Raw genomic sequence first — 23,125 nt, forward strand, 5'->3', positions numbered from 1 at the left:
CGTGGCAAAAGGTGCTGAGAAAGTGTTGACTGTGGTGATGATGACGACAATAGAAAATGAGGCAAAGCATCTTCAGAGTCATAAGTCCTAGCACCAGCCTAGTAAGGATTTGGTCTCTAAATCCAATCCCTAAAGCAAAAAAAAATGTACTAGGACTAAGTATACAGTTGACAGAGTCGAAAGTTTCCCATTTCTGAGTCAGAAGTAACAAACTGACTAACTCTGTCTTACAGATGCCAATCCATGGCAGACAGAAAAGGTCGTGAAAAGAAACAGTTTGTTCCCTTTGCTCCCAGCCCAGTGACCTATAAATCCCAGAGGAGGAAATGATAAGGGCAAAGATAATCAGCTTTTAGTATCATCATTATTGAAAACACCCAGACAGGAACCATAATCTTTGAGAAGATTAACATGGTAATGGGTGGAAAAATAAATGCCTCTAACAAATTAAAGGCACTACTTTACTAAAGGCATCTGTTTAAAAATCTTATCCATGCACTGATTTCTATAGTAGTGTTCCAGAACTTATTTTCTGGTGATGGTCTCAAATACTTCCTTACTCTTCTAGGGACTGACTGTCATGAATTTTTACTCTTTGTCTTCTTATATCCATTTCCAACATTACAATGGCTCGTGTCTATTTTCCCTATTTTCTTTGTTCAGGGAAAATAAATCTATGCTATTATTCTTCACAAGATTATTTTCATGAGCCACACTTAGGGAAATGACCTCTACTGTTGTTTACTCATTACATTCAGAAATACTAGTAAACAATTAGTGCTAACAAACAAGTAACTGAGACTGAAATAATAGAAATCTGTCTCACTATAATCAATCACGTAGATTTTTCATCAGTATTATGAGTCACTGTCCTCTACACTAATTATTACTTTCTTTTTGCTATTCAACCAGCATCATTTTTAACTGAACATGTCCTCAATTCTTGATTAGAGAATTGTGCCTTTTTGGGTATGTAACAAAATCCTTTTTAGAAAAGGACTCAATTTCTATTCATAATACTTTCATTTTTTTCCTCTCGTGGTCTGCTTTAACTCTAATATTTCTTTAGCTCTGAAAAATCACCCTTATTAAGGAAAAAATATACAAGAAAACCTGTTAATAGGAACACTGTCCCCTGCTCACATTAAATGTAATTGGGTCATGATCACTGGTGTCTAGGTAACCACAAACTCCCACAACAAAGATTAATTCATCATTTCCCGTTACAAAGTAGTCCAAAATAGAACTGCATTGGATACTACATCTTTTGTGTTACAAATTAATCATCTGCAATGTTTGGAATCTTTAATAGTATTTACTGCTGCCACACCAAATCTCAAGTAGATCTCACCCATGGCTACACATTTATTTTTCTGCATGGAATACAAGTGCTTCTGAGGTAGCTTATCCCATTTTCTGCTTTAATTCAGTGTGCCAAGGAGGATCATTTCCCAGCCTTTGCCATCTCACCTGCAGTATGTAGACCTGAATCATCAGTAAATGAAGATGTAGCACACTGCCATTCCCCTCATCCCAGCCAGACCTGCTACTGCCTTTTCTGTCCTCCCCAAGCAGGGAACAGACCAGCAGCTGGAGGAGTTTAAATTCAAGAATTTCCAAAATTTTCCTAGCAGGTTCTAGTGCAGCCACTTAAATTACACATTATCAACAGAGATGATCTTTCGATTAGTCTTGCTCATTATTCTTTAGCAGGGGTGTGGAGACATTTGAGAAATTATGGCATCTGCACTTTTTCCTGCACTGGTTCAGTTTATTTATGACAAGGTGTTTCAGTCTGAATTGCATTTGTTTTCATAGGGCTTTCCCTCCTACCACTTCATGAAAGGTTAGTTCTCTTCCTCCAAAGTGCAAGGGACCCTCATGTATGTCATCTCCCTGAGCACTGGAACGTGGCTTCCTTCTCCAAAAAAGGTCTTCTGCTTCAGATCAGTTTAGGGAACCAGTAATCATCTTTCACTCCTCCCTTGACTTACACATTTAAAAAACTCTCTGGTAAAATCACCAATATTTTTGTCTTTCCTTTCCATCAAAAGCCCTGAAGAATCCTATCATATAGAACTCCACTCTGCCATCTGTTCCCAAAATGCATCATCCAAATTGCATCTCATATTTCTGGTCTAGACAGACAATCCAGTGTCACTTTTTGCTTGTGTTTACTCCTCTGTCCACTCTCGCTAAGTGAGGCTCATTTATGACAACTACTTGGTTGAAAAATATCCCAGTGGTTGTTTGTTTTGCAGCAAAAGACATTCAGAGATATCCTTCTAATTCTCTATAGAGAAGAGTATCAGACATCATCAGCATTGACTATCTCTAAATACTCTTTCTTCTTTTGGCTGTAAGTAACCAACATATTATTGTTATTAATAATAGTAATAATATTTTTTATTATTATTTCTACTATGTTCACCCTTGTCAAGTCTGAACTTCCCTGCTTATACATATTTCCCTGCTTATGACAACTATGCAAATGATTTCTGAATTGTCCCCAATATCTGCCTCTCTGAATGTTGCATGCTGTGCCAAAATGTCTCTTTCTAGACCACATATCTTCACTTGTAGATCTCCCACCATCTGGCAGCACATGTATTCCTTAGACAAAAATTAGAATATAACACATCCAAGGCAGATCACAGCATTTTCGGGGGGTTTTATTTCATCATCCATATGCAGTATGCAATGCAGGGTCTTACCTAAAGATAAGCCATGAAACTTCAAATTCCATTCCAAACTCTCCTGCTAGGCTTATCAATTTCTGTCTCAGAGTTCATCTGGCATAAGCACACTCCCAAATTTACAAGTTTATCACACACACAGAAGAACATATTTCTGCTCTGGTATTCAACACTAAAGTGTTTACAATTTAGTTTGGTTTAATTTACTTTAGAAATGAGTTAAGCCAAATTTAATTAAGGCCACCTTAATTCTGCTTCACTGTGTTGACATGTAGCTTAATGTGGTTTAGCACAAGAATTTCCACTTGCACCTTTAGCTAATTCAGAGGCACTTTCCTGCATGTTCTAATATAGACAAACTATTAAAGAATTAAGCATGTTTAATTAATTATCAAAAAAGATAGAAAGGTCGCGTAGGTTGTGTTGTGTAAGTACCTCCAACAGAACAAACTCCAAGTTACTAAAGGTCTCTCTAAACTAGCAGAGAAAAATAACACAAATGTAGATAAAACATCAGGCAGATGAATTGAAATGAGAAAAAGGCAATAATATTTAACAGTTACTGACACCTAGAAAATACCAAGGGACCACCAGATAGATTTCCAATCCTGTGATATTCTCAAATCCAGCCTGGATTTTTTTTCTGTTTACACAAACACAAGTTAACAGGCTTTGTACAAAGCTGCCTGGGTGAAGCCCAAAGGCTTATGATGTACAAGAGGTCAAACCAGAAGAACTAACAGTCTCATCTAGGTATCAAAGCTTCATGAATTTGTTATTAAAATTCTGTTTTCAGTGCTTGATACCTTTCCCAGCAACTGCAGCCTTCCCTGCTACAGGACAGGCTGCACCTGGACAGGGCAGAGGAAGGCAGGAGCACTGAGCTCCTGCCTTTTGCTCTTGCTATGACATCTGGAATATTTGTCAAGTCTTCAGTTCAGACTTGAGACAGAATTACAGAAAGGCAGAGAGGCCGTGGAGCTGTGCTGAACAGACACTGTTATCATACCCAAGGAGCTGCAGTAGGAGCAGAATTTCAAGATGTGGACTCCTGCAATACCCCCCTTCTCTAGCTGGCAGACCTGACTCTTACTCAAGGACAAGCCCACCATCCAGCACAGTTTGCAGACACACAGGTGTTATTTATGATGTTTAAGGTACCAGGCAAGGGCACAAGTTCTGATTTAAGCAAAAAAATACATCAGCACTCAGTCAGTAGGGAAGGAATTCAGTACTGTCAATGCAGAGAAATAATAATCAGATCTGCTATACTGGGCAACTGGAAACCATTTTTGTGGTAGGAGAAACATAAGAGAAAAAGGAACAATTAGTAAAAGAGTTCAGCACACCTGAAGAATAAATAAATCTGAACTGGAAACAAAACAAGGAAATGAACCAAGCAGACAAGAGCTGGGGGGAACCAGGATGTATCTGCAGATTTGGAGACTGAAGAGAACGAACACACCATCTAGTGTGATTTTAGAGGAGACCAGACCAGGGGACCTGGATAACACAGTAGATAACAGAGGGATGAGGATGGCAATGGGAGTGGACACAGAGCTGACAGAAAAGCAAACTGGAAACTACTGCAGCTGTGGGAATCACATTTTAAAGGATCCAGAAACCAGCAAAAGGAAGATTAGGTTTCAAAATACAGTTTATGCTTAATAACAGACACCATATAAATATTATGGGCACCAACTGGTAGAATTCAATGCTGCAGGAAGCCCTGTGTGATAAAAGATTGCAAAAGAAAATGAAAAAGTGACATAATTAATCACAGAGAACATAGCTCATTAATCCCAAGTTTTTTGAATGATAATCAGGGCTCATAGTGTATGAAGCAGAGGAGAGGCAGGTCAGGCCGGTAGGATTATTTCCTTTCTGTGTCTTAGTGTAATTGAATCAGTTGCCTTATGGGCAGGTTTTGTTTTCTTCAGAGCCGTGAGGAAACAGTGTCTGCATGAGGCAGGATACCTGATTATATGGACCAGTGATCTGATCCAGCATGGCAAATGTTATGATCCTATGAGGAAAGAAATTCATCTTTACAGAAAATCCTGTAATCAAAAACTTTGAACTTTAGACGCTTCTAAAAATCCATGCACAGTCAAAGGCAAACATGGTTCTTTTAGCCTGTGCTTTTCCACCTACCCATTCTTATTTTCCATGCCTGAGGAGTTCATGATTAGACTAGGAGCTTCATCAAAGGGCAATTTTCAGCTGCCAAATAGATTTGTACAATAAATCCACACGGGGCCAGATTAACAAGCAAGAGAGACATCAGAAATCAAAAAGCTAGCTGCTGTAATTCCCCAGAAAACTTGAAAGGATGATGTGCAATGATATTTGGGCTTTTAAAGGGGCACCATGGAAATGCTGTGGTTAGTTTTCATTAGGAATGTTGCTTTTCTATTCCTTATCCTTCCCAAGAGATTTTTCTTTAGAAGACTGAGAACCCCGTGCACATTCAAGGTCACGCCATTCTGGATTTCTTAGAAGACTTCAAATAAAACAGTAACATTTTATCCAGAAAAATCACATCTGTGTGTGTGACTGCAGTTGTCTCATTTGTCAGTATAACATTTTAAACGGAAAATGAAAAATAATTTTTAAACATTGACTTTGCTTTATTTTTATACTTTTTTTGTTTGCACCAATAATTTGTACAGTGAACACAGTTAAGGCTCTAACATCTGAAGTCAAACCAGATCCTCAGCTATGCCCATAAACTGAATAAATACAATTCAGAGATTAGCCTGACCATAAATTGCTAGGCATTTTCAGCCTCCTGGCACTACAAAAGACTGTTTGACTTCTGAGCATGACAGCACTGATTTTAATACCAGGAGAGCTTGTTCCTCCTTATAGCACATGGACAAACCTACTCCCTCAATCACAAGGTGACAGCATTTGTTGTTCTTTTGTCTCCACATGAGTACACTGGTTTTGTTCATTTTCAAATGGGGACACAATAGCAGTCACTTGTCAGCAGGGTGAAAATACAGAGGTGAGCCATTGATTCATGCCTTGTTCCCTCACAAAATGCAATTTCTTCTCCATCCAACCCCAAATGCAATAGCAAATAGTTTTTTTTGCTTCAAGCGCCCAGGCTGCCCAGATTGGTAATGTCAAAACCTGGGATTCTTCCACCTAGTCCTGTTCTCCCAGATGCTGGAAGATGGATATGACAGGACACTTCTGATTCTCTGCAGTCTTGTTGCTCATCCACTTTGTAGAGAAATAGTTTGATAGCCCCTGTCAGTACCTATCAACTCCTTTCTGGAGTGCAGATTTGGAATATGGGAAGACTGGCTTGCAACCAAGTATCTGTGGAAGTGCAGAAGCAGCTGAGGGGGGAAAATCCCATAAACAAAATAGAAACATCAGTTGTTTACAACATGCTGGGAAAAAAAAAAAAAAAAAAAAAAAAAAAAAAAAAAAAAAAAAAAAAAAAAAAAAATCTAAAGGAAGATCAAGATTCAAGACAAGCACTATTCAAGATGATGCCTGTTTTGCACTCCCCAGCCCCATGGAGCTTGCTATGACCCTAGATTTAACAAAAAGCCAACTACCAGCTAGGACACACCATCAACATTGTTAACATCCTAAGCAAGTGGAAGGAATGCAGGAGATTTTCAGGATTTGTTGGAATAAGCTCTCCAAGGGTGAGTCTCAAGCAGAAGGGGTAAACAGCTGAGCTAATACAACTGTATGGCAGTGGAAAAGGGCGGGCCAAAAAAGGTACATGACAGCTCTGCTTTTCTATTCTACATGCCAGCCATGTCCACTGAATCTCAGCAGGGCTGGATACCTCCCAGCTTTGCAGAGCCAAATCTATTATGATCTCACCTCTGTTGTCATATTTTATTGTGCTGTAATTTAACCATATGGCATGGGACGTCTTCTCAAGGTCATAGCAAGTCAGGGATACAGCTGGCTCAACATCTCAGGAGAAAGAATTATCAAAATAAGATGTGAGAAAATAATTAAGTCTCTTCGTTCATGATCCAGTTAGCACCAGTGACCGTCTTGTGTCATACATATGAAAAGAAATTAATTCCAACATTCTTTCCTTGGGTGCTGAGCAATAATGGGAAGGAATATAAAATACTGTTTCCCAGTGCCCCTGATAATTTCTTGCATTGGGTTTTAGTGCTTCCTGGGTTCTTTGGGGACAAGGAGGCTAAAGAAAGCTCTGTGCTGTCCTTCCCCAGCATCTTTCTCCCCTGTTTTGAGGAGCACTCTGAGTTCAAGCACAATTGAACATTCCTCCATCCCCCAACACTTAGATGTTGCAGCCCAGGAACAGCAAAGCAGATGGGCTGAGCAACAGCTGAAACCCACTGCAGCAGGTGCTGGGAAGGACTTTTAACAAAATGTCTTTCAAGGCAGCATCCATGGGACACCTCAGCAGATGGAGCAGTGCAGGCAGCCACCCCTGCACTGACTTCTTGAAAGAGTCAACGAACCATTCAGTCATGGCAGGGAAACATTTGTTTGTTTGTACAGCAGCAAACTCTGCCTACTGGACTAAAGGCCCACGGCTTTTCCACAGTCATTCACAAAACATCAGCATTTGCCAAATGTGGAAAGAAGGGCTGAGTGTTCTCAGCAGAAATTTTACTACAGTTACACTAATGCCAGAAAATGGGTTTTAATCCTACATGGGGCTGGAAATCTCCAAACCAATTCCCTGTAAAAAACCAAAAAAAAACCCAAAAACCCCCAAAATCAAACCATCCAACCAAACCAAAAAAACCCAACCCAAAACAAAAACAAAACCAACCAACAAACAAACAAACAAAACAAACAAACAAAAAAACCCCAAAACAGTAACAGAAACCCAAGAAATAAGCATTCTTCAGATGTGATGATAAGAAAAATGACCCTACTCAATGACTGACTGATCTTTTCCAAAATAGCAAAGTTAAACTGACTCTGGAATGGATCAGGAAATGGGAAAAACAGAGTATGGAGATTAACATTTCCTTTCTCCAAACTTTACAGTATAATTTAAATGCATATAAATAGCCCTCCCATATGGCAACACTGAGCCCCCTCAACAAAAATTAGCAGATGGCAAAAGCATCCATGACTTTTGGAACAGAGATGGTATTTACACCTCTTGTAATATTGGTCACACCTGCCTTAATACAACTTATGTTGTAAGACATAAGACATCAATACATATATTAGACATAAGACATTAATACATACAATATTAAGACATTAATAGGATGTCTTATTCCCCATCAAGAAAGATGAGATCTGCTGGGGTGGTCCTACAGGCAATCTCTGGATTTTGTGTAGCTATAAGGCCCAAAGAATCCCTACAATGTTCTGTAATTTGCTTTTCCAAACAATCTGAGAGCCAAAATCAACACACCTTCAAGCTTATCTGAGCACAGTTAAGATGTGATTTGTTAGTTAGCATCCTGTCAAATAATAAAACAAGCAAAGCAACAAAAAACATCTAACAAGGGGAAATCTCCTGCAGTTCATGTAAGAATTTTGTATAAGAACTTCACATGAGAACCTTGTAGATTTAAGTGCCTACAAGGACAAACACCCACCATCTCCTGATTTGTTTGCTCAGAAACCTCTTCTCTCTTCTTCCCCCACTTCCTAAATACCATTAGTCCCTACAAAGCTCTATGAAGTGAGGCCCACAAGCCTAAAAGGTACAATTAGAACATCTTACAAAATGAATCACCAATCAATTAAAGCAAGGGGTGGGCGGAAATAACAGAGGCAGGAAAATAAAGCAAATAAGATGCAAACTTTTGCCTTGGGTAACAACTTAAGAAAAGGGAAAAAAACAACACCCTTAATTTGAAACATCAGTCCTCAGATTAATATTAGATTATTTTTTTTTCCTATACTTTTCTTGCTGTTACAGCTGCTTCCAATTTGAGCCACTTTGGACTAGAACTGGAAGCAGACCTCTCTGAAAGAAAAATTATTCTTTCTTATTCTCAGCATCTGCTTTAGAATGAGATCTCTAGAGCACTGAGGGTCAGCTAAAGAACACACATTTTAGAGATGATTTTTTTTTTTAAAGAAGCTTTTGAATGCTTTTGAGACTTACTCATATTCAGGAAAAGTATAAGCTCTGGGGCACAAAAGAAATCAGAAATGGCAAAGAGTCTGTAAGACTTGCAAAGATGATGTAATCATTTTCCAGAAATGTACACCAGAAAGCATAGAATATATCCCACTTCTTTATTTTTTTCTGTCTACAACTACTCATCAGACATGCTTTATGGCAGGAATATTGCTGAAATTATTTTTGTTGGTGGCTGAATACTGGCAACAGGCCAAATTAAAATTATTTGCAAGTTTCTGCACCAGACTTCCAATTACAAGAACAATATACATCTTAGTGGAGAACAGAAGCAGCATCATGTGTCCTGCAAACTCCATCAAGACAACTCAATTTCTGACTATTAACTGTAATAAAGTGCTTATGAATAAAACATACGTAAAAAATTCTTCAAAGAAATTTGGTAAGTAATCTTCAAAAGTAAGGAAGATAAAGAAAATATTTAATTGGGCACTGATAATTATGAAAAAATAATGCTGCAATTCAGTGGTCAATCATACATGGGTAACAAATTTGGCTCATCTGGGCAGAGAGAGATCAAACCAGAGCAGGACTCTTCTGAGGGATGAGAAAGAGGGGAGGCTTTCATCTTGGCATATTGCTTTAGTTCAGCCACTCTTCCATGGCAAATCATTGATTCATCACTCATTTAAATATGTCAGCCCATGCTGATCAGGCTAAAGGGGATGGATAATATCAGATCTTCTAATTAGACTAGCTCTCATCACTTCTGTCCAGCAAAGATTTTTTGAATTCATATCAAGTGTCTTATGAACTCTGTGACCACACTGATCAGTGCTGAGGTCTCCAGTTCCAGTGTCTCTGCAAAGGGATGGCTTTTCCCTCTAATCAGCTCCTATGAGAAAATTTGGGTTATTCAATTCCTCTGACTCAGAAGAACTAAAATGGACAGGAAAAAAAAAATCCCAAAAGCTTTCTTCAAAGAGGGATCTATACCAGCAGTGAAATCTCCTACATAGGATACTGTCAAGATACCTGCAATAGTTTCAAAACTCATTTGTTACTCCTTGTTGTCTATAATCTGTTTGAAGCAAAAAAAAGCTAAACTCTATTTCCATTAGTACTCCAACTCCTCCATCAGGCACACCATACCAAGGAAACTGATTTTCCAACATAACATGTACACACAGAGCATGAAGCTCGATATTTTAGATTAGCTGTATGACCAAGACATATGGTTTGGAACTCAGCATTACACCCTGGCACTAAAGGTATTAACTTGGAGGATGATGGATGCAGTAATGAATGGAACAGCACAGTGGAATATGCTTCAGAAGGGTCCTAATTAGCAGGTGAGGTAACGAGGAATCAGGAAGAATGGTGCAAGAGTGTGACATGACAGAACAGTAATTCTTCTGGAGCTGTGGCTGTGCTTGTCCTCAGAACTGCTCCCAGCACAGCCTGGCATTCAGACTTCCCAAAACCAAAAATGAGAAGGGGGCTCTGCATCCCACAAAAGGGAGGCAGCAATTGAAATCAAGTTAATCTGGAGGGGTAAAATCTCCAAGGAGGGACTAATGCAGACAGACATCACATGAGCAAAGAAATGATAAGGTGTTTATTATTTTATAATTGATATTTTCTGGTCTGACCATCAGGTTGCAAACCGGCAGAAGCAGGAGGCAAAATTGCCTGTGAAACTTTGTTACTCTGTTTTTAGCAACTTTCAAATGGAGATAGGGCTCCTCCAAGATTGATTTGGGCAATCCAGACAAGATGAAAAAGAGTTTGAATATTTTACCACCACCTTTTCTTGTTCCTAGGTTGAACAAAACCTTAGATAAGATCAATAGTTTCTTTAGTTTTATGTTTCGCTTCCTTAAGGGTTGTTGGCTTATTGCATTTCCATTGATCACACAGACAGGGAGATTCGTCAGACAAACCATCTCTTTTCTCCTTTCATTTCCACCCTCCTCTCCATTCGAAATCAAATGACTTAAAGGAAGCTGGGGTCACTATTGTTTCTCATTTACATATCAATAGTACCCGATTCCTGCCTTATCTTTTAGTCACTAAAGTATTTTAAAATCTCAGTCCAAGAGAGGGGACACACATTCCAGGGGAAAAACTCTCACAACTTTTCTATCAGGAAAATTAAGTTCTGGTTTACCTCAGCTCCTCCTCGACCTGTGCACTCACCAGCCTTGTGCAATTAATATTTTAACCTCTTGTAGCCTCTCAACATCTTTCTTATTCTTCCTAAATCCTTTGGACAATCCCCATCAGATGCCTCTGTGCAGCTCCAAGTGCTGTGCCTGTGCTCACAGACAGCAATTCCTCTCAATAGAAGTCTGGCCACTGATTCACTGAATGATGCTGGACTTGGGAGCCTCTGCTGCATTTATCAAGATGTTTTAAATCCTAGCTGTTGTTTGTACTGTACTTCAAGGTGTAAAAGTAATAAAACATAAGGGTGTGCCTGTCTGGGCCGTATTCTGGATATATCCCTACAGGGAGATCAATCATATGCAATTAAAAAACTGACTTAATGATCCACAGTTAAACAAATCATCCAAACCAAATGTCAGAAAGCCCCAAGTACAGGACTTTGACATCTTCTCTGTGAGCATTAGTGTCATTCTACTGCTTAGACACATATCCAACTTCAGGGTTCAAGAGTGAAGAACTTGTGTTGAAGCCACTAGAAAAACATGACCTCTTATGTGAATAATTTCCAGTTTACAAGAATGATTTTAGAGCTCCAAGATACTGATGAAGTAGCTTTGGTTTGATAGATGGAAGCTGAGGATTAAATGGTATTTATACAACAAAATCTTCAGTTCAGTCTGTCAATTCCACACTCTTACTAATTCACTTGTGAGAGCAAGTAAATAGGACCAGCTCTAAAGACCACTAAAATTAAGAGGAAATAGCTTATAAGTATCCATTTTCTGGAAGAGCTCCTGTATGTATTTATATGCAGCTCCAGTAAAATCAACATAAGAAATTATATTGGTACTTAGTGCATTAGGAAAAATATAGTGGAAATACTTTAAATCTGCCTGAATCATAGAAGCTGCAATAAGTGTTTGTATTATCCTTATGCTAGAGAAATGGTGAAGGAATTCTTCATAATGAGAATATTCATGTGTCCTTCATCTTTGAGATAAATCATAACCCCAAACAAAAAAAAAAAAAAGCTCAAAAAACCAGACAAGAATATGTGACCTCAAAAACATAACCCAGTGATCCAACAAAGATTCAGCTTTTCAAGGCATGCATAATGGAATTTTCAGAACTGCTTTGCAGCTTTCAGACTTCCTTGAGAGCCATGGGAACATTGGATTCTCTCACCAGTCCCAGCCCTCAGATGTGAACTTGCTCTTGTCCTCAGTGGCTGGTTATGGTCCTGATCAGGGTCAATAAAGAGGACAAGAAGGAACACAGAAAATAATTTCATATATTTTAAGATATTTCATACGATTTTAAGCATGTAATGGCATACACGAAGCAAGTTTGGTTAAAGACCTCATAGATGCTGATGGAGAAAAAGTCGTTAAATATCAATAAAATCTGGTGTGTCACTGGTTTCAGGTCTTACTGTGGTTATCTAAGAAATCAGTGAAATCCTCCTCTACAGAGATCATTTGGAGTTTTGTCATTGATTTCAGTCAAAGGAGATTTTCCCCCACTGTCTAAAAAGATTCAAACCCACTGTCTTGACCTGTGGTGCCTATTAAAGAGCCATTAGCACTTCTCAGGAGTAAGGAGTGTTAGATATAATTGCCCTGGGCATTGCACTCTCTTGATTTTAACTGTATGCTTTTTTTTAATGCTGCCTTTCCTGTCCTGGAATTGATGTGTGTATAGTAGACCATGGTTAAAACAGCAGCTGAATACTCCCTGCTACATTCTACAGAGAGGTAAAAGGATTAGTATAGAGCTTACAAAGATAATAATTTGAATGTCTTATTAATTAATTGTTATTTGTAATAATGGCTCTTTCCTTAAGGGTCTTTCAGGATCTTTAACTGCTTATTAATGTTGTACAGATAAGGATTGCTCCCTAGTGGAAGAAATGAGGTGGAATGTAGAAGCCTTTCAAATGAAAGCAACAGGTTTGGAATAAGAAAAAGAAAAAAAAAAAAAGTAATCATTTGAATGAATGGAGAATTATGATCACTCAAATACTATTACCTGACTTTATCCTGTATGCTTAAAAACTGCCAGGAGATCTCCCAGACTGATGCCTGATGCATTTGGTACAAGTACAGCCCTTCCTACCAACCTCATTTGATGTGAAATTCAGGTCTGTCTAGATCACAGTCTCAGGCATAGCTTGAATTCTCTGACATCTCTCAAAAGTAGCCTTAGACTGGCTGCCTCTGCCTGTCAGGAACAGGAAACTTTAAATGTAGGATTTTCAGTGGAAGTTCTAAAATTCAGCCATTTAGACAGTGAACCTGTATCGATGAGTATTCCAGTTAATTGCCTTTGAATTAAGATCAAAAATGTCCATATGACCTGCAAGAACTTTCATTACAGGACTCTGAAAGCCCTTGTAAGGATAAGTCCCTATATCATCCCCAAAACATTCCTTCCTTCAGCTCAGTGCTTTTGGCTGCAGACTGGAGTTTCCTTTTATTTCCCTGCTGAATGAAACCTCAGAGAGGGACTCTTCTTTCTTGTCATGGAAGGTAAAAGAATGAGGGGTAAAAGAATGAGATTCCCCTGAAAAGAAATTCTGGCTGCACATGGGTCTGGAGAGAGTACACAGTGCTCAGCAACAACCATCTCCTCCATCCAAGCTCATGAGGTGTGCATCAGCAGGGTGGCAGAGGGTTTTTTGAAGGATTTACTCACTCTGTAGAGCCCGTGGCTGCAGCTGCAGTAGGTGCTTTCCATGGTGTAGCTCCTCAGCACCCCCATTTCCTTCCACACCACCACACGCGCCGTTGACGCCCGGGACTTCTCCACCAGGAAGCTGCAGCTGTTCATGACAAACGCAGGGGCCACCTTGTCCAGGATTTTGGGGAGAGTCTGGGAGAAAATGATTTGCACAGATGTGCATGTGTTGATATCATACACATACATACAGAGAGACCTGTGTTTTAATGAGTCAATAATCAAATCTATCCATAGATGCTGAGAGCTCCAACTGGTGCATTATCTCCATCCGATGTGAAACCCTCAGATTCTAACTTTTGTTTCATTCCAAAGACTAAAATCTAAAATTGCTGTGGACTTGACATACCTCACTCAAAATCAAACATTTGTACACACAATAGTTTGGATGAAGTGCTGAGTTTTGTTCTCAAGCTTCTTCAACCAACCTACACCTTCTTGTTGAGCTGTCAAGAGCCACAGCTCAGTACCTGACATCCCTATTCTCCCCTCTACAGTTCCATTATATCCCCTCCCACCATAAATCCTGACAAGGGTCTGACAAGGGATTGAGCTATGGGAGGAATTTTGTCTGAAGCTGGTATAGAGCAGAGAAAGGGGATCTGTTTTCTTGTAGAACATCACAGATAATTATGTGAAAGTAAAGCTCAGCATTTTACTAACTTGCATTGTGAAGCACACCAAAATATTTTCTTCCAGGTCCAAACAATGTATTTTATACAGTTCACTTAAAGAATCACAATAAAAAGTAATAATAAAACCAGCAAAGATTGCATCTTAGCCCTGAGTGATTTTCTTACTCTCAAAATCATATTTCCCAACAAAGTCTATAAGCATGCCTGAAATATCAAATATTCCATCAGTGAAGAGGCAACAATTACTTACTCATTACAGAGGGCTAAATGTGTTATTTTACATTCTATAAAAATAGATAACAGCTACATAGGGCACACCTAGTGCTAATGAATAGACTGGACTGTTAATACACACACTCATGTGGGTTATGTCTCTGTGTGTCTGAACTTCAGTGCTGCTGCACCAACCACAACATGTGCCAAAACACCCTTTGATCCACCTAGAGGAGACCAAGCAAAATTAGAACACTCGTTACTTTGTTTATGACACTTATTTAACACTTGAACTGAATGAAATCTGACTGAAGGAGTTCCCACATATTGCTAGTGGCATTTACCCTTGAATTTCATTCAGTTTGGGTGGTGAGAACTAACCAGCTACTTTTACTTTCCAGTAACCATCAGTTTCACCAACTAATTCTGAAGAATTGTAGTTCTGTTCTTTTGGGCTTAACTTCACATCACTGTATGGGAATATTTGGTTTGAAAGTGACAGAATAATGTATTTTCCTAAAACATGCTTGTTATGAGTGATACATATTTGGGCTAAACTACTTTGCAATATATCTTGCAAAGTACTTAACCACACATATCTTTCATTTATACATATTTCATTTTTCAGTATATTTTGGCTGCAGACATCACTGGTCTCCTCCAGTTCCACAAGGTTCATTCTTCAGAAGAGAAAAATGAGGTAGAGAAAACTAGAACAAAGCAAAAAACTTCACTTTAAATCTGAGACCACCTCAAGCCTCAATCTTAAGTCAAGATCTCCAGTGTGCTACTAAGAGCTGCAGCACTCTCTTTCCTCTGGGCACACTGAACAGGGAAACCTTGAAAATTCACTTCTTGCCTTTGATAAAGCATCCAACACTTCTGCACTGCCTTCAGCCTGCTACTTGCTACACAGAGCTCACAAAATTGGATGGCTTCATGCACAGCTCCCAGGTTTTCCTGGATTTTGACTGAGAATGGAATAAAAAAAATGCAGAACCATACATCTCAGTTGTTCATGACCCTTAGCACAACCATGAGACCCAGTTAAACTCTATGTGAACGCTGTGTGCCCTTATCTGAACCCACACACAAAATTTTGTAAACTTATCACATGAAATACAATAATCAGAACCCTAATCCAGTTTAGCTTTTTAGAGCAATTCAAATTATATGCATAATCAATCTTTTTCTTTTAATTAAATAAAAATACTGGCAGGTAACAGTAATGTCTCTGTACACAGGACTCATTTAGAAGCATTAGCAAACCCGAATTTAATATTCTTTTCATTTTATCACCATTCACTGGATTTCACACTAATGGCTCTTTCTTCTCTATTGATTCTTCTCATTAATTATCTTTCAATAATATATTTTGTGTGAAAACACATCCCTTTAAAGGATGCTTTTATGACAGTGCAGCAGTGTGACTGTGTTCCATGTCTCTCATGCAGCTGGATTTATCATGTGTGACAGCAAAAGGCGCTGCTCCACTTACACTGGACCCTGTCCATAAACCCCCAATCTCATTCAAAAAGAATCAAATTATATTTCTTTACTAATGTCCCTGCAGAGATTTCTGTCAAAGGGGCCTGGAATGTTTATCAAAAGGTTGGGATTACGATGCCAATGCTGTGCAAGTCACCCAAGGCCACCAAATATTAAAGGCAAGGAGGACTCTGACTGTACATTGCCAAGGGCTACAGCTGCATCTATAACGTATGAGGCAAAGGTTCTCCCAAACCTCATAATTTTCTTGAGGTATTTGGTTTCTGTTCCTGCAGAGAAAAATCAATCACGGAGGCCAGATTAATTCCCAACACCTGGAGGAGGCAGGAGAGAAACCTGTGCAAACAGTGCAAGGCAGCAGGTCTGAGGCAGGGCTGGGTATCTGCCAGCTGCAATTCCAGATGTGTCCCCTACAGACCCAGTTTCCCCAGCCTAAGCAGGGAGAGGGTGACCCATAAGCTGGATCTGCAGCAGGCACTCATCTCTCATTTTGCACAAAAGCAAGGATTTGAGCCTTGAAAACCTTTCTTATGGGGCACTGAAGAGTGTTCTTGGACAGCCTTTCTTCATTGCAGATTCAGGTCAGGCTCCAAGTGCTGACAGTAACATTTGAATTCTGTCTGTGCAGCAGCGAGTCCTCCTCAGCCTTTGCAAGCCCCTGGAATTCCAACACAGCCAAAAATGCCCTGGCTGTGGGAACCCTCCCTGCTTTCCTCAGGAATCAATGTTTGCCGCAGGGACCCCTCACAGCCAACGCTGGGGCACTTTTCTCCAATAAAGTTTCAGTTTTTTCTGTGCAATTCCATAAGATGAGCATGGAAAACATGAAAATCTCATGGAAGGATATTGAGTATGCTGAAGTAGCAAAAATTATACAGAGGCATAAACTGACAAAGACTTTTCAACCTTTTTCAGGTTTGAGTGATACAAGCTGTAACTCTATAATCAGTTTAAGGCTACAATTATGTTTTAAGAAATTAACATTTTTTAAGATTAGTAATAGACCTTATAAAAATCTTTTTTTTTCCTCCCGGAAAAACTTATTTAATAGGAAAATATCATTTAAACAGATTAAAAAAAAAAAAAAAAAAAAAAAAGAGAGAGATGGGAAGGAAATCCAAAGAAGAGTTTGATGAACAAGACATTCCCATGAAGCAGAAACAAAATAGATTTTAGAATTTGCTCTAATTTAAAACAAAAAATAATAATTCCTAGGCATGACACCAAGCATTTATTCTGGAGATAGCTTCACTATTATAGATTTATTTGGTATCCATTGAATTATCTCATGTTTTCAGTGGGATCAGGAGCATTTTGTGATGAAGAAATTCAATTGAGTAGGACTGTGGGACACCATCATCTTCTCAGTTAACATTACATAATTCCCATTTATTTTCATATTATGGGTAGGATGATGAGGACAAAATTGTATATATATTTAGAGATTACAAAACACACAAAAATATGTCTGTCCTATTAGCCTGTAGCCAAATGTTATAGCCCATAATTTTACTGAAATGAAATAAATAGCAAATACACCGTCAGTAGATGGGTCCTTAATATCTGGTACTCAAAATTCTCTGAACCATTATTCCTCTAAGCAAGGAAGGTTTGCACTCTATCCCCAAAATTTCTGAGGTGACCTTATCTTAAACATTTTAAGTATATAAACACATACAGACTCCTAATTAAGGAAAGAACCAAGTGGACCTACCCTGTAGCCAACATCTTCTGTGACAACTGCTGTGTCAACCATGCAGCCTGCTTGCCACAAGGTCTCTTTAATGCTGCAGCCATAGAGAAACACATTCTTTTTCTGGGAGTGCCCATGGTAGTCACAGAAGACCTAGAGAGAGGAAAAAATAGGGCAAAATGTTGAACATTGGAAACCATTTCTTGGTTCTTCATAATAAGCACTATTGGACTGTGGCAGGGAAGTGTTAATGGTGGTTTTTTTTCCAGCTCTCTTCAGAGTAGCTTAAACTCTAGGCCATGCCTTTGACCTGTGTCAGACTTCATTAGTCACTTGTATCTTGCTTTATTTATTTGATCTGACATGATCTCAGGGGTCCAGAGTCAAGCCCAGTGCACTTCTGTCTGCAGCAGAAATAAACATGACACCTGTGCAAAAATCCATGGCAACTCAGGAACCTAAGGGTTCACAAGAACTCCTGATACCACAATGGAGCAATTTGTCAGGCTCTTTCTACTTCTAAACTCCTAAACCCCAGCTTTATCCTCGTGAGATTTGAAACCTATGCCTTCCCGAGCGATTAATCATTGCTTTGTCATCTCTAAATTAAAAACCCATGCTACATAATTTTCAGGAAAATATAATTGTGCAATTGTATTGTCAGACCTCTGCACGAATTCCTGCAAGTCAAGCACAGAAAATGACCCACATTCAAGGCAAATAATCTCATTCCACACTAATCTACCTGTCTATCCAATCCATCTCTGGTGTCAGCTGTCATATAAACGAGACACGAGGCGCATTCCCCATTTTTAGCGGAAGTTTTGATTGCCCTTATAGGCAGATATTGATTCCCATGGAAATGAAAATCACAATTTAATGACCCGAGAGGTAAATATTGACCCAGGTCTTAAAGAATAATCAATCTCAGTGCCCTCTGAGATTTGAAGTCGATGTACACATGGCTGTTACATATATTCTCCATGTCTTAATCAGGAATATTCAGAAATCTGCCAATGAAAATGTAAGAATCTCTAAAGAGAAGGAATTATTTCATTTTAAACTGGCAGCATTCACTGTAGAGTAGAAAGGACATTCAAGATTTCATTGAAACTATTTTCCAGGACTTATGTTAGAGAAAAATGAATGCGCGTAGGAAGACAGAGAAAAATCATGGATCCACGTAGAGATGGGGGAGTAATGTGGGGTGCAAAAAATAGAACCATAGAATCGTTTAGGTTGGAAAATATCTTTAAAATCATCAGGTCCAATCATTAACCCAGCACTGCTAAATCCACCACTAAACCCTGTCCCCAAGTGCCACAGCTGCACGTCTTTTAAATACCTCCAGGATGGTGGCTCCACCACTGCTCTGGGCAGCCCTTTCCAATGCTTGATAACTCTTCAGAGAAGGAATTTCTTCCTCATATCCAACCTAAACCTCTCCTGGCACAACTTGAGGCCATTTTCCCTTGTTATGGTAATTGTTGCTTGGGAGAAGAGACTGACATGCACTCACTGTCAGCCTGTCCCTGTGCAGAACCTTCCTACCCTCCAGCAGATCAACACTCCCACCCATATTCTTTCCTAAATACATGCACAAGAGGGGAGAAACAGATGGAGAACATGAGCTTCTTCTACCAACTGTTAGGGCAAGACTTACCCTAGTTTGCTTATTTACCAGCTTCACAGTAACTAACTTTAGCTTCAGCACGTCAGGGAGTTTATTTATCTGGGAATTGAGCACGTATGTTCCTTCAGCTCTTCTGACACTGGAGAGGCTGAGGCAACCCATAACAACCAGTCAGATGGACAATTACACACATCCCATAACTTACATGCTGCTGCTTCCATGTTTCTGTCCTGTCAGCTTCCCTTCCCACACCACCACTCACCTCCAGAGCTTTTTGTGGGGCTGAGGGCCTGCAGGTTCCACATGTGAAGAGCCACTTTCCCAGAAACAGCCCTGATCTACACACAATTATCTTGGAATGCCTCCTTCCAAAGAGCTGCATTTATTAATTCTCTTAATGACAGCCATTGCTCCAGCTAGTGTTTCATCTCAGCTATCAGCAATACACAGTCGTAGCTTAGGTTAACCACAGTTACCACCCAGAATGTATTTCTATGAATATCAAAGAGGATTTTACAGCTTTTGTCTGATTTCAAGGCAGAGAACTCAGTTCAATTGGGTATCAATTACCTGCCAATTTACAGAATTACATCACACAAAAGACAATATATTATCTGCCTAAAATATTATTTATCAGAAACCACCCAGGGATGATCAGAGAGTGGGGCTGCCTGATAAGTAGGTTTATAATTCTGCACCTCAAGAAGCCTGCAGACAGGTCCTTAGTGACAGATCTGGATTGAGACTTCTTTACTGCTAAAGGATTACCAAAGCCAGGTTCTGTAATTTGGCAGCTGGTCCAGGCCATGGAATCTTTCACTGTGTGTCACCAGCTTCCACAGTAGAACTGTCAATGCCACTGAAAACACTTCCATTCTATTTGCAAGTTGTATAGCAGTACATTTTAATTAATTTGACTGGATATTGCAGTCACTCCCAATGTTTATACTCAATTATTTTCTATAGCACACCCTTCTGTCTGATTTTCACACCACAGGGTAGCTTATGTCTCACCATCCAGCCAAGACTAAGAGATATTCTGGAGTCTGAGCACCCAACACAGAATTCTTCCTGGGATATGTCTGGGCAAACACTGAGCAAACTTGGCAACTTTAGCCTGTCCTTCCATATGGCTGGGACACTGAGACACACAAACCACTCTGACTCCAAGCTCGCACTCACTGGGATATGACTCAAAGACATGCACAATTTTTAAATCTATTTAAAGTTAATTGCCAGCACTGATCATCCTAAAGGTAAGGACTGCCTTCTAGCTCAAAAACAACCTTTCTTATGAGTCACAGAACCTGGTACCTTTTAAAATAAAAGAAAAGAAATATACAAAGTGGAAAGCAAGAAAAGCTGTTGGAAAACAGAACCTTTTGAAATTTCTTCTCTTCTTTTGTGTCAAGTCTCTTTCTTAATAACATTGTGACAGGACATTAAATGTCAGTTTGGAGGTAGACATGCTAAGGGTTTTTTTTCCTCTCAATGAGTATATGCTTGCTGGCTGTGCTTGTTTCCAAGCTTGATATAATTAATGCCTTTGAGAGGCAGCAAACTCTACGCAGAGCCTTCTGCTCCATTGGAAGTTCCTTTTCCCTTTTAGAGCATCCTTCCCTTCACTAGAGATGAGACTCTCTGCAATGTTCCAGTGCACCCAGTCTCTTGGTCTCATTAGGGTTCTCACAGCCAACAAGGTAAGCAAAAAAACCTCCACCATTTAACAGGCAGTTTTCTTGTAAACTAAAGAATTAAATTGGCCTTGGTTTGAAGAGCTGCTAAAATTCTTTGCTTTTCTCCTTCAAGCAGGTTTTCTTTGCTTTGAAGAAACTGCTTGCACATCCCTAGGATAAATTAAACCAAATCAGTTCACAGAAATCATTTGGCTATCAGTGAACTTGGCTCCATGGGATCTTAGAGGTTAAAAGAAAACCCAATAAAAACAAACAAAAAACACTCCGAAAACCCAAACTCTCTTCTGAAGGAGGGAAAAGGCATTTTTGAGGATGTATAAACTAAAATCAATGTGTTCTTCAAAGGCAAAGAAAAATCAGTTTATGAAGTCTGACATGCAGTCTGTGAGTGAGGGAGATGGTAGGATCAATAGTCTCCCTTCACTCAACAATGATGAAAACTTGTACTGAGTATTCAACTTTATGCACCTGAATATGACAAGGAGGGTCATGTCTTAAAAGAGGCCAGACATCAAATTACAGGGTAAAATAAGACTCATCCTACACTGCTCTGAAGTAAAGGAAAATGCTGGTGACTCAATTTGTAACTCTGAGTTGAGTTTCAACAATACTCATCCTACAGAGATAAATTTCAGGGCTGTCAGCTTAGACAAAAACTAAATTAATGGAAGAATTCTCTTAGAGAAGCTCACAGACATTTTCACCTTGTTTGGGGCTTTTCTCACAAGATCCAGAGGGGTTCTGGTGCACTTGGACACCTCCTGCCTGGCTGTAGCTACCACCAACAAACCTTCCAGTCCTGTATCCACATCTGTTTGTCAACATTTGAAGCTCCTGGTTTTTTTCCTGGGGTCTCAAAACTCTCTTTTCCTTCTACTGGGCAACTGAGCAGATGGGGTGGATCCCAAACCCATCTCATGAATTTCTGGTAGCCCCCAAACCCAGTCCTTTTCTTCCCCTTACCAAAACAGCAGGGAAGTACACACACTTTGAGGGTTGCTTCCTCTGTTTTTGTGATTGCATGGGCTTTAGCACAGTCCATTTAGACTAAATCTTTTTGGAATTTCTCCTAATGCTCCCATGAAGATAGCAATAACCTACTCATAATATTTAGCCTAGCTGGAGTACTTTGAGGATATAAAGAGCTTTAGGAAATTAATTTTCTCATTTTTATTGCAGGTATACAGAGATTCTGAAATTTGGAGTTGCTGGTTAGAAAAATCCAATAAGTGATAAATATTCAGGACTTTAAAAACAATTCCACAAGATGAAAGGATGTAAGAGGACGTGATGCTCCCAAACCACTCCAGCTGTGTGACAAGACTGTTCACACAAATGCAATAATCAATCCATTCACAGAATCACACAAAAGGACCTGGAAGAGACTCACCAGAGGAGCCCTGCCAATGCCGCTCAGGTAATAGAGGAGACCTTTGGTGTGGTAAATTGTTGGATGCAGCTGGGGACTGGGGGTCAGCCACTGCCTGTTGAGATCATCTCCACTCAGTGAACAACGAAGGCTGAAATCAGGAAGCAACACATCACAAACTGGCAAAGCAATAGCTGATTCCAAAGCTATGGAACAAACCATGGCACAAGGACAGGGAATGTCAATAGAACACAGATATAATGGGGCTGGAATGAACCAATAATCCATATTATATCTTTCAGGTTCTTATAGTATGTTAATTTTACAATTTCCTTTTCTTCTAAGGTTCAAATAATTGCTGTCCTGCAAATAAATGCAGTTTTTCCACTTACCCAAGAAGGCACAAATCAAAAGACCATTTAGAAAAAAATCTGAAACATTCTAAACTCTGTGCTATGAAATTCATGCAGCACAGAGCACAGGCTTCTCATAACCCCCAGAGCAAACAGGCACATCCAACTTCTACTCATTCTAATTGAAGACAGGCACTCAGATCTCATTGACCAGTGTGAAACATGCATGTACTTAAATGAGATGAGCTGGGTGTCTCATTTAAGCTTCTCTACTCGCAAGAAATGTCTCTATCTAAAGCCCATCAAGGAGATCATGATGCCTGCTAGAGCATTATGCAGAACAATTACCCAGATT

General features: G+C 39.4%; 1 protein-coding gene across 2 annotated transcripts in view; it reads right to left on the minus strand.

Moving 5' to 3' along the window:
* AGBL1 (AGBL carboxypeptidase 1) overlaps positions 1-23,125 on the minus strand; it is a 265,892-nt gene that overhangs the window by 105,406 nt on the left and 137,361 nt on the right. For both annotated transcript variants that reach the window (XM_083870758.1, XM_083870757.1), the window contains 3 exons: positions 22,439-22,568; positions 17,740-17,871; positions 13,627-13,803 (listed from right to left, as the gene is read on the minus strand). In XM_083870758.1, the coding sequence (XP_083726884.1) occupies positions 13,627-13,803; positions 17,740-17,871; positions 22,439-22,568 (439 nt within the window). The remainder of the gene's footprint in view (positions 1-13,626; positions 13,804-17,739; positions 17,872-22,438; positions 22,569-23,125) is intronic.

Source organism: Zosterops lateralis (assembly GCF_965231275.1).
Source record: "Zosterops lateralis genome assembly, chromosome: 13".
Lineage (NCBI taxonomy): Eukaryota > Metazoa > Chordata > Aves > Passeriformes > Zosteropidae > Zosterops > Zosterops lateralis.